General features: G+C 42.5%; 1 protein-coding gene across 2 annotated transcripts in view; it reads right to left on the bottom strand.

Moving 5' to 3' along the window:
• Nucleotides 1–4,526: 4,526 nt before the first annotated feature.
• Nucleotides 4,527–12,260, bottom strand: part of Btbd7 (BTB domain containing 7) — an 81,335-nt gene continuing 73,601 nt past the window's right edge. For both annotated transcript variants that reach the window (XM_085830630.1, XM_085830631.1), the window contains exons 9-11: nucleotides 11,137–11,315; nucleotides 8,526–8,975; nucleotides 4,527–6,449 (exon numbers count right to left, since the gene is read on the bottom strand). In XM_085830630.1, the coding sequence (XP_085686756.1) occupies nucleotides 5,631–6,449; nucleotides 8,526–8,975; nucleotides 11,137–11,315 (1,448 nt within the window). In that variant the 3' untranslated portion in view covers nucleotides 4,527–5,630. The remainder of the gene's footprint in view (nucleotides 6,450–8,525; nucleotides 8,976–11,136; nucleotides 11,316–12,260) is intronic.

Genomic DNA, 12,260 nt, shown 5'->3' on the forward strand with positions numbered 1-12,260 from the left:
GAAGCCCACCCCCAGCTGGCTTTGATTGGTAATAAAGTAAATAAAATTGGTAAATTGCCTTACAGCCAATGGCTGGGCAGAGGGGGATGGGGTGGGACCTTTAGATTTTCTTGGGCTAGGAACTGGGGAGGTGGATCAGATTTAGAGCTGCAGAAGGAACCCTATCAGAAATGTAGGTGAGAAGGAATGTGGTCACCCAAAGGGCTGCCCAGAAGCGTCTTGGGGAGCAAAGACCAGGGAGCTGCCCACAAGGAGCCAGGGCAACAAAGATAAAATATAGAACTGGAGGGCGTTAAACCAGGATTATAGGAGGGAAATGTGTGCTAGCTGCAGGGAATAGCTGCAGGGAATGCCCAGCCTTTGAGCTAGTCAAGGCATTTTAAAATTAACTGGCTTGTGTGTGTGTGTTCCATTCACAAATCCAGCTAGCTCCCGGGTGGGTGCCCCTTTGTGACCCGTTTAACTTTAAACTCGCCGCCACAACCAAGAGTTAAGCAAGTCATGAAATACTGCGCCCTTTGGAGCCTGAATCCATCTTTGATTGGCTCTTTTTTTTTTTTTTTTTTTAAAGATTTATTTATTATATGTAAGTACACTGTAGCTGTCTTCAGACACTCCAGAAGAGGGCGCCAGATCTCATTGCGGATGGTTGTGAGCCACCATGTGGTTGCTGGGATTTGAACTCTGGACCTTCGAAGGGCAGTCGGGTGCTCTTACCCACTGAGCCATCTCACCAGCCCCCTGATTGGCTCTCTTTACATCACTCCTGAGCCTCTTCACTTCCCACTGATGGGAAAGCTGTCTAACACCTGCCTCATCACCCTCCATTTCAGGCCAAAGCTTTTGTAGCAATTTTGATGTTTGAGATTGGCATAATGGCCAATCTCAGTCAGTATCTTGGCCTGTCCAAAGCTGGGTCCACTAGTTTGTCCCAGAGTCCTCATTCATGCCACCCCAGGCTTTGCCCTCTACAGCCCTGCTTAGCTTCTAGCTAAGGTGTCTTCTCTCTCCATCCTGCCAAGTCTTTCCACCCAAGTTCAGCCAAGGTAAATGGCTGAACTTCCTATGGAGACCACTGCTTCAATTTATACAATGAAATCTCTCGAAAATGTCCTGGGTGAAAAAAACATAAACTTGGACCAGAAATGGATAGTTTTCAAGGAAACATCACCACCATCATCAAAATGTTTCTGGATAACTGAAAACATGAGACAGAGAATCTAGAAAAACTCCAGACCCTATTCTTAAGGGGTACAACCATACCTGTAGATGGAGACCAAATGCTGTAAGCTAGAACAGACTATGTCCGACTCAGCGGTTCTATACAAGCCGTTTATTTGAAATGCCAACTCTATGTAGGATAAAGTCAGTGTTACATGCTTATCAGTAACAGTAGAAAAATAGAACCAGTGAAAACCTCTGTACAACTGTGATGGTACTCAAAAGAGAAATGTATCGTTTACAATGTTTCACACAGACGAGTTCAAGTTTGGAGGTACCTAAATAAAAATACTATATATTTCTTTAAAAAACACTATGTACAATTGAAGCGTAAACAAGTTTTACAAAGTACTGGTTATGCAGGTTGTAAAAACACTTGCATAGGACATGAAATCAGTTTAAGAAAGATTTCTGAGCCTTTAGCATTGAAGGCACTTGACTTTACCATTAACAGCACAACCACAAGAAGCGCAGTGGCGAGGGAGCTCAGGAGCCTCAGGGCTTCCTTCCAACTGTCTCATCTAAGAGCAGAAGCCCCAGCGTCTACCCACATAACCCAGACAGACATGTGCAGGCAAACCCAAGGACTCCTCCACAACATACCTCATCTCAGAGCTCACAGAAACACATGAGTACAAGATATTCCCAGGACACAAACTTGCAGTCCTTCTATAAAAATGGCCGCAGCATTATAATATTCTGAATACAGAAGATTGGTACGGTCATGGATATATTTTTTAAGGAAAACAAAATCAAAAGACTTGTCCAGACAATAACCACATGACAGCTAGTACAACTGTTGGGACAAAAGAACTTACACTTTACAGAGCACTGTTCAAAGCAGTGTTGAGAGAGGATAGTAGAACACCTGCAGGGCGTGCAGAAGAGCTCTTAGCAAGATTATCTGAATGAGGCTTGAAAGTAACTACATGGTAGACTTTGTGAACCGCTGCAGAACCCGGGGATAGCACCCATCACTGCGGCATTAATAGTCTTGACTACAAAGAGCTTAACTCAGCCCTAAGAAACACGCAATTGCCTTATTTACTGCAAAACAATGGTCTTAAGCAAATTTCATGAAAAGCATTTTTCCCTTAAAAGTCAAGTTCAGTATTATGAACACATATCTCCTTGTTGTAAATACAGGGAGTGTTGATCCTTCGACACTAGAGAATGCACCCGAGGCAGGCTTCGGCCCAGCTGGCACCACATGGCATTCATTAGCTCTCATTACACTCTGTAGAATCAGTTTTATTCAAATGTACAAGAGTTGTACCCATTGCTATCACTTCAACAAACAATGAAAGAAAATGCAATAAAGGATGACAAATGTTAACAAAAGACCTGCAACCAAACAGAATGAGGAAGCACAATCAGGAACTAGGCAGAGTTATAGAAGAGGCACAGAAGACATGTATTTAACACTCTAAGCCCTAAAAGCCCGACAGGTTACTGAAATGCTAGGCCAGCTCGGGCCTAGGGACTGCACTAAAGAACAAAGCCAGTGGAGGAATGTAAACGGGAGACGGTGCATGGAAATGTAAGGATCTATGTTTTGAATGGTTTTAGTTTTTTCTCCTTATGAGCCACAGGCAACTTTAAATGTAAGTTATTTTTTTTTTAAATCACAAAACTAAAACAAAAATACCAGAAAAGGATCAACAGCGTCTTCAGAACCTAAGTGGTGATTCTCCAGCCTCGACACTCAGTGGGACTGGAATGCTGATTGTCCAAATGGCCTGATTGTCCCTGGCCTCAAAAGGAGAGCTGGGATTTTTGTGATTTGGTTATTAAATTTCTATACTACAAAAAATGCCAGTTCCTGTGGCCTAAGGTTTATATTATACATAAATACCTTCTTTTCTGAGACCAACCCTATTCACACTTCACATTTGTAAGTACAGCATTAAGAAACTTCATAGATGGTTCACAGCCAGAGGCACGTAGTCTAGCTTCCCATGAACACCTATCCTATCACACACAACACCACACCTGCAAGTCACACCAATCCACAATCCCATAGATTAAAGCAAGATTTCTATACACACAGTCCGGCCAGGTAACCTACTAAGACACTAAAGACAAACCTTATAAATTAAATAAGACTACGAACAGTGTCCATTTACCTTTATAATTACATCATGTGGATTGGAGAATACATTTAATGAATTTTCAGAAAAAATAAAAAAAGTGTGTGATCAATGGTTCTAAAATGTTAAAAACCAAAACCTATCAAAGGTGAGAAAGCATTGATGTACTTGCTTCTCTGCAGCACCGGCACAGTACAGTCTGATCTGGAACAATCTCAAACCACATCAAACAATTAGGTCCCAGAAACAGGCAGGAACAGGATGGAATTGCTTTTGCTTCTGCAACCCGAGACTGTGCTTCAAAAGATACAACTGTTAAAGATGAGCAGAGCCCCGTGGTTTTCTATCTTAAGAAAAAAAAAAAAAACCAGAAACAAAAACAAAAACAAGAGCCTGAAAGGTTATGTGACCCCACCTTACAGCAGATATCTATCTATCTGCCCTGTCCAAGCCTGCACGCTTAGACTGCACATTACCAGGGTCAGCCTCATTCCCCGGACGCTGAGCTAACTAGTCAGGCAGCAGGACCGTGGCAGCGATTGGGGGGAATACCGAGATGGGCATGTTCCCATCCCTGAGAATATCTACTGTTAGGATGGTTTAGATGTCAGATCGTTCCTGAGTGTATATCCACAGGGTAAAGTAGGAAAAGATGGTAAGAGAAACTACAATTTCAGGAGAAATCAGAGTTGCTGATACCCAGTAGAAATCTATTTACTTCAAAGTGCGTGCAATTCACTTTTCCGGTGGCTGTGAAGGCTCCCTAGCCTGCATAGTTTTAGAGTGAGTGTAAGTGACTCCTAGCTATGTGCATACACATAGAGAAGAGGTTCCCAAGTGTCTTTTCCACACAGAATACTCAGGAAGTCTCTTTTCTTCTAGGTGCTACGGCTATGTGTTTATAAAAATACAAAAATGAATGTTCAAATGGTGCTGAAGTGATTTAAAAACTTAAATACTAATATATTTACATTGCAAAGTAAGAAAAAACAACCAAATTAAAACAGTCCTTAGCTCACACACTGCCCTTCCAAGGGAAGGGATCATGAACGAATCCACGTGCTCTGTGATTCAGTACACACTAAACCAGCATCTCCAGTGGAGTTCAAGTAGGACATGTAGTGTTTTACTGAAAACAAAATCATTTTTTGGTGGTTAAAGCACTAGGCATTATACAACTTTGTAGAAGACACCAAAATCCAGACATACTAGACAATATTAAAAAAAAAACGTATGATTACAAATATCAAACGACAGACATAAGACTGGAGCCCTTTTGTTTTTGTTTTTTGTTTTTCCCACAAAATGCAAGACAACTAAAGGCAGTCATTTCCCCCAGTATGGTGAATCACATGCAGAGCCAGGCACCCCATCAGTATGCCCTGTGTGTGACATCACCATCTCTGCTACTGTTTTTTGTTTCATTTTGTTTTTTTGAGGCAGGGCTCACATACCCAGCCTAATCTTGAATTTACTACGTAGTCTAAGATGACCTTGAACCTATGATCAGCTGTCTCCAACGCCCACAGCTGAGATTCAAGCCATGCGTTCACACCAAGCCCAGCTCTACTGTTTCTAACACTAAAATCTAAGTTCCTTAGGCCCTGTGACTGAGTGAGTAACTCTACTCCAGAATCTACAGGGGTCCCAACAAAACCCACACTAATTACACATACACTGGACACCTCCTTCCTGTTCTTCACTGAATCAAAAAACATCGAGACCCGGACTTCTGCTGTGGGGAATGAAGACTGGCTTTTAAGACTTACAAAACAGAATGACATCAGATTTATGGAGAATGAACACGAAGAGATCTGAACTGAAACGATCACCAAAAAAGAGAGGAGCGTTTGATGTGCTGTTCTTTGGAATTTCTATAATTAAAAAATAAACACAACTATTTCGTAAGAAAATACATCTTAGTGTGCAATCCAATGCACATGGAAACTGGTAGATGATAGGTAAAATGCAAAAAGTATGAAAATACAGTCCTTTAAATGTAGCAATAAAGTTTAACACACTGTTATAAAATCAATACAAATAAAATGTACAAGTGCAAAAAGTTAGTCATCTGTAAAGGAGAGAAAGTGCCAGCTTGCTTGCTCTTTAAGATGTTCCCCACACAACTTTTAAACACAAAAGACAGATGCAGCATTCAAAACAACCCTCTTAGCATGCCATGTATAATAAACATATATACACACAAAAGCTAGAATAAAATGTGGAACTGAGCTGGCGTCGATAAACCGGTCAGTAAGTTGTTGGGTTACATCATAAGACAGGATGTTTCACATCTCAGGCACAGACTCGGAAGCTACTTCAGAGAGCAGACTTTTTGTAGAGGAAGTCTGGCTTGCTTGGCGACCTCCGTCCTCTGCTAATGGAATCACCCCTTTCCAGATCTGCATTTCTCTGAGCTCCATGGCCCAGGGACTCGCTGTCTGTCAGTCGTCTACTGGATCGCTCTTCGAGAACTTCAGAGCTACACGCAGAATGGGAAGGAGGTCTGTTAGGTGTCAGCCCAAAAGTCAAGTCAGTTTCTACTGCAGTCCGTGCCCTGACATGGGCTGGACCATTACTAGCATTTTCTGAGGCTGCGGAAGGAAAGTCTGACCTCTGGGGAGGCTGCTCAACAACGTCCAGACGTATTGGCTCACTCTTCTGCTTGTGTAGATGCCCATCAGGAGAAAGTGGATATTCTCTCCTAGTATCTTCCTGCTTTTTAGGAGAGGCCTGACCAGGTAGGTAAGCTGACTTTAAGCCATTTGGTGATGCCTTATTGTGGCTGTACAAGTCTGGACCAAAGTATCTACCATGAGCAGGGGAAGGGGAGCGTCTGCCAGGAGCAGGAGTGGAAGGTCTGCAAGCAGCATTCGAGAAGTCATAGAGATCTGGGTAATCCTGCGGATTTTCTCTACCGTCTGCTTTCTGCTCTAGTGTGGGTTTTTTCCGAGACGTGTGTGTATGTCTCTGTGGAATACATGACAGATGCTGGGGAGGTCCCGTTCCTGCTTCAGAAACTGTCTGGCATAATTCTGTGTCTGCAGCGAGCTCTGGGAGCCTCCTGTCCTTGAGTGACAGTGTAGACACCCCCATGGCGATATCTGGCATCAGGTCATTCAGCACAGGCTGTGGACACTGAGACGGAAACAAAGGAGCATGATCAAAAAGAAAAAGACCCATACATTTCTTTCAAATCCTTTCAAGATTACAAAGTACATCATTGTATTTAGGAGTCCTAAAAGTACAATTATACATATAAAATAATACAAACCACTACACTTTCCTAAAGAGGTTATCGCTGTTAGCATTATGTAGCTCTTCAGCTTTCTATCTATGAATCCATATTATATACAAAATTTAGTGCACACAGTTCTATCACTCAACTTCCTTTGAGATTATTTGAGATCACCATGTAACATTTTACTGTATTGTTGATATGTAATTTAATCTTTGCCTGTTACCCCTTCCCCTGCACACCACGTCTCTTTTCTCTCCTCTACCCCCCACCCTCCTCTGCAGGCCTCTCTATGTATCCTGGTTGTCCTGGAATTCACGTAGACCAGGCTGGCTGGCCCTGAACTTGCAGAGATCTGTGCCTCTGCCTTCCAAGTGCTGGGATCAAAGGTGTATGTCACGATGCAGAGCCAAGACAGATTCTCTTACTCAAACCTAGAACTCATTGATAATGGTTAATCTGGCTAGCCATCTTAGTCTGGGGAATCCCTTTCAACTTTCTGATGCTGGAATTCCAGGTGGCCTGCCACACCTTCCTTGCTTCTAGGTAGGTTCTAATTTTAGATCTAAATTTAGGTATGGGCTAGAGAGATAGTTCAGTAACTAAGAGCACTGTCTTCTCTTCCAAAGGACCTGTGCTCAATTCCAAGCAGCCACTTGGTGGCTCCCAACTATCTGTAATTACAGTTCTAGGGAATCCAATAACTTCTTCTAACTTTCATGGGCACCAGGTGTGCATGTGGAACACAGACTATATATGCATACAACACAATCATACACACCAAAATATTAACAATTTAAAAACAAACAAACAAACAAACTTGGGTCTTCTTGATCGCACAAGAAAACTTTGAACACAAAGCTATCTCCAACATTCTAGGTTTGGTTCTTTGAGAGAGGGTGGCCCTAGATGGCCTGAAATTTGCAGCACTTCTCATTCTTTGCTTCTTGTGCACAGAATTTACCGATGTATCACTATGCCCAGCTTTTTTTAATTTTCATTTTCTAAGTGTCTAAGTTGAACCCATCTTTCTACCTCAGACTTCCACAGTGCTAGGATTACAAGTGTGTGCCACCATATCTAACTCTATTATTAGAAATTCAGGTTATTTATATTTTTCACTATAGTCAGGATGGTATCAGTGAATATATTAATAAATATACTTTAAAGAGAATTGTACTTAAAATATAAAATAGGACTTTTAAAACTGTAAGGCTAGGCCATCAGAGAGCAGGGGTGACAGAAGGACCAAAAGGGGAAGGATAATAAGACCAAAGGTGTAGATTAGTTCATCACTTCCAATGAGGTCTACATTGATAATAATATGACCAAAGGTGTAGACTAGTTCATCACTTCCAATGAGGTCTACATTACGGGTGTTTCCATGAACAGGTACACATTTATTTTTCTCCATTGAATGCTGCTGATATCACATGACAGAGTATGAAGAATTAGAAGTTCAACCTCTAGAAGCTCAAAAATCAGATGAAAACCCTCTCTCAATTACCACCCATTTGCCCTAGCAACCAAAGCCAAGTCAAAATGAGAGTCTGACAAATGATTGGGCTGGAGGTGGAGACACAAATGAGGACTTATTTCTGCTGGTTTTATCAATGGGGAGTCTTTGTCACACACCCTGATACTAGTGGCCATAGTACTTAGGGGAACAGAACAGACGCGTCTACATACACGCTTGCAATGGAAGATCAGGACTCTGGTATGTACACGGTTAAATCACTGTGCTACATCTAGCTGGCAGAGCGCAGCAGGACACTGCTTGCCGCCATCTTACTCACCTCAAGTCTCTTCTATTTATGCCTGCCCTCCTGTTTTTCAATCCCCTGAAGAGAAGCTCCCAGCTAGTCAGTAACACTTCTGGGTGTTGCTAAGTCCCATCAGGATTTCTGGAGCTGAGAGAACAGCTCCCAAGGCCCTATACCTTTGTCTGTGAGAAAGTTATCTACGTGTAGACTTACCACTTGCTTCTCAGATATTATTGCTGCTGAGGCGGCAGCAGCTGCAGCAGCAGCAGCAACCGTCTGTCTCCCCAGGCCTGTGGTGTTGGTACAGTCGGGAGGTGCTACTTTAACACCTGGCAAATAGACTGGGGGAGGGCCAGGTTTAGGAGCTGTTCTGGAGTGAAACAGTGAATGATTACAGGGGTAAGAAAATGAACGGGAAGGGTGGTGACTGGGAGGCCTTTGTTTCCAGCCTGCCTTGAGCTGGTTATGGATTGGCGTAGCTGGAGGGTGGTATGGAGGGGGCGGAGGGGGTAAAGGTGGATGGAAGGCCACAAAAGAGTCCAGGTCTGTAAACATGGTTTCTGCAGTAGGGGTACTGTTGACACGACATCTCCCAGGCTGCCTCATTGTCAAGAGCGGACTTTCATCCCCAAACCGTTCATCGGGAAAGAACTTGTGAGGATTCTATGAAAGATTATAAAAATGCAAAGTTAGCATGTTAGCCTAGGCTGCCCTTGACCTCATCACTGAGGGAGACCTTGATGAGCTTCCAACTCGCCTGCTTCAACCTCCAAGTTCTGGGATTGCCGATATGTGCACCATGCCTGGCTGTGTTACCTTTTCTTTTTCCCCTGATAGCACAGGCTGGTCTCTAATTCACTATGTAGTAGAGGCTGGCCTCAACCTTCTAAGCTTCCAGTCTTAGCATTCCAAGTGCTGGGATCACATGTATGTGCCATTTCATCTGGTTTTACATTTGTACCGTTACTGGATTTAAAAAATGGAAATGTACAGGTTGAGAGAATTAAGTCAGGTACTAAGGGACAGAGTGCAGGAGACAGCACAGAACAAGCTGATCCACTAAGAGTATGGCAAGCAGCTCAGGCGCTGTCAGCGAGATCATGTGACAGAGCCAAATTCCAGTACTAAAATGTAATTCAAATACACCATTGCCAAAGAAATTAAACACTGACAAGGGAAGGATCTTTCTAGAAAGATTCTAATACAAAATCTTTATATTCATCTAAAGTAACTATGCACCATCCTTACACATTATGCATTAGTAACTTACACTGAGATACTGATAAATGTAGAATGTTTCTGTACAATTTATAAAACTAAGATGCCTTTTTCTTTTAGGGTTTTGTTTTTGTTTGTTTTTTTGTTTTTCGAGGCAGGGTTTCTCTGTGTAGTCCTGTCTGTTGCGAAACTTACTCTTTAGACTAGACTGCACTTGAACTTAGAAATCCACCTGCCTCCGCCTTCCAAGTGCTGGAGTTTTTTGTTTTTTTTTTTTTTTTTTTTTTTTTTTATTAAAAGACAAGGTCTCACTATATAGTTCTCACTGGCCTGGAACTTCCAATGTAGGCTAGACTGGCCTTCAGCTCAGAGATCTGCCTGCTAGAACTGAAAGTCTGTGATCCCACACCCAGACAGAAAATACAGTTTAAGATGGCAAAGGGAAAAGAAATGGCCCTGAGAAGGAGGATGCCGACAGACAGGTTAACACTGAAGGGGAACATCACAAGGCCATAGCCACAAACAAGCAACCTAAGGAGTGCTGAAAGTAAGAGTCTTCCCTAGGGAGGGGCACACCAATTGGTCATCCAATACCAAATGGTCAGCCCTGGAAGCATATATACATGCAATTGAACAGGTTGTATTTAAAAAGCTAGGAAAACACACAGACACATCAATAATTAAAGAAAAAGAGGCCATGAATTTGAAAGAGACAAGGAGAAGGGGGATCCATGGAAGGGACGAGGAGGGGAAAAAAGCAAAGAGGGAAATAATGAGATTTTATTATAATCTCAAAAAATAAAAAATTATATTAAAAAAGTAAAATACTACTGTGTAGCTTTACTGATGGAAACAACAGTAAAGTAAGGCCTGAATCATTTGCTGCCTTGCCAAAGAGCAACACACCAACTAACCAGTTTCAAGTGAGGCTAAGGGTATTGAAGGTGAGGTAAAAACATTTGCATCAGTTGGTGAGATGAAATTAAAATTTATTTTACGTTATTTAGATATTTTTATTAGACTATTTTACAAGTCCTACTTTAATTGTAGAATCAATGTTACTGTTTTCTTTGTATCCAATTACCACAAATGAGGGTTTAAAAAAAGATTCTTAGGCTGTGTTTGAAAACAACTCCTGAGAGAAAAAGAGAAGAAACAAGAGACCTGGATGACCAGTGTGTGTAATAGGAGCCAAAGTGGAAATGCAGTGACCAGAGTGAGTGAGCAGTGAGGCCTGGCTGGCATTTTCTACCCCACCCCTCTGATCTCTCCTGAGATAGAAGTTTGCAGTAGCTGCCTGCTAGATGCTCGTTACACCCCATACACACAGTTGCTTTACATAATGTCCTGTCTTCACTTCACATGAGAAAAGAGATGTTCAGTGAGGGTAAGTGACTTCATCACGTAATAGATTAGAAACAGCAGGGCCAACTCTGTGCTCAGGCTGCTCTACCAAGTTGTCTCTCATCAGGAGAAACCTGCAGGCTATTAAAGACCCCAGCGGTAGCAAAAGAACAAGCAGGAAGAAAGAGCAGCAGCTGAGGGCTCCTCAGGTGACCTGACTCATGTTCCAGGCTCCCTTCCCCACCTCAGTATTGTGTCCTACCTGTAGGAGCTCTGCAGCGGCGTCGGCAAGACCAAACTCTCTGAGCACTCGGATCTGGATTTCATAGCTGACGGTGGCACCTTCCCCACAGTTCAGGGCATAGGCTCTCTGCACCTGCTCTGTGTGCCGCAGTTCCTGCAGGCGCCTCACCATATCCTTCATAATGAGGAGACGAGGAACTAGAAGGAGAAAGACAGGACAATTCCTGAGCTATGTAAGACTACTCAGCAAGCACAAGGAAAACATATGCTATAGCAGAATCTTCTCACACAGTTTTTAAAGATGGTATTTTAATTCCCTGGAAATATTCAATTTATATGTCTCAAATTATTTTCCAAGGTTTTAAAATTTCTCTGGGTACCAAAAGCTCTTGATTATATACTAAACAGCTCCTAAATTTAACATTTTCAGCCCCAGTACAAATAAAACTGTACTGGTAAGTCCCTCTCAGGAGGCAGAGGCAGGCAGGTCTCAAAGTTCAAGGCCAGCTTGTTCTACATAGTGAGTTCCAGGACAGCAAAGGGCTAAACAGAGAAGCCCTAACTAAAAGAACCAAACCAACAAAAACAAAACCCCCAGCTACTTTATTTGCACCCACTCTCTTCAGAAGGTGGAAGGCATTCGATGTCTTCCAAATAATACTCACCATAAGGGCTGAGATGCGACTCAGTGAGGCAGTGCTTGCCTAGTTTTATTTCACACCACAAGCAAAATATCAAGTAACTGTCTTGAGCCCTACAAACACCAGGGGTTATACTTGGGCAATTAGGGTTAAAAAGCAAAAGGCACGAACCCTGTTCTCAAAAACTTCTCACTTTAGTCACTGTAAACTCAGTAAGCAAACCGAGGGCAGGAAGCAGCGCCAGGCTGGACGAGTTTTAACAAAGGAGGGTTCTAGAAAGTAGGCAGGCAAAGGAAGCAGGGGAGGCTTTCTGAGCAGAAGACAGGTGCATATAACATATGCAAGTGAGAGATACCATGACACAAACAGTTGGCTTGACAGTAGAATCCAGTGCTCAATGGTACAAACTACAAGTGTATTGACAGATGATAGATAAACAATTAACTATATTCTGTGTATACCAGGTAGTTGTGTTTATAGGGGATAATAGGACCAGAGCTGT

Source organism: Mus caroli, unplaced genomic scaffold (genome assembly GCF_978045245.1).
Source record: "Mus caroli unplaced genomic scaffold, Mus_caroli_1 scaffold_14, whole genome shotgun sequence".
Classification (NCBI taxonomy): domain Eukaryota; kingdom Metazoa; phylum Chordata; class Mammalia; order Rodentia; family Muridae; genus Mus; species Mus caroli.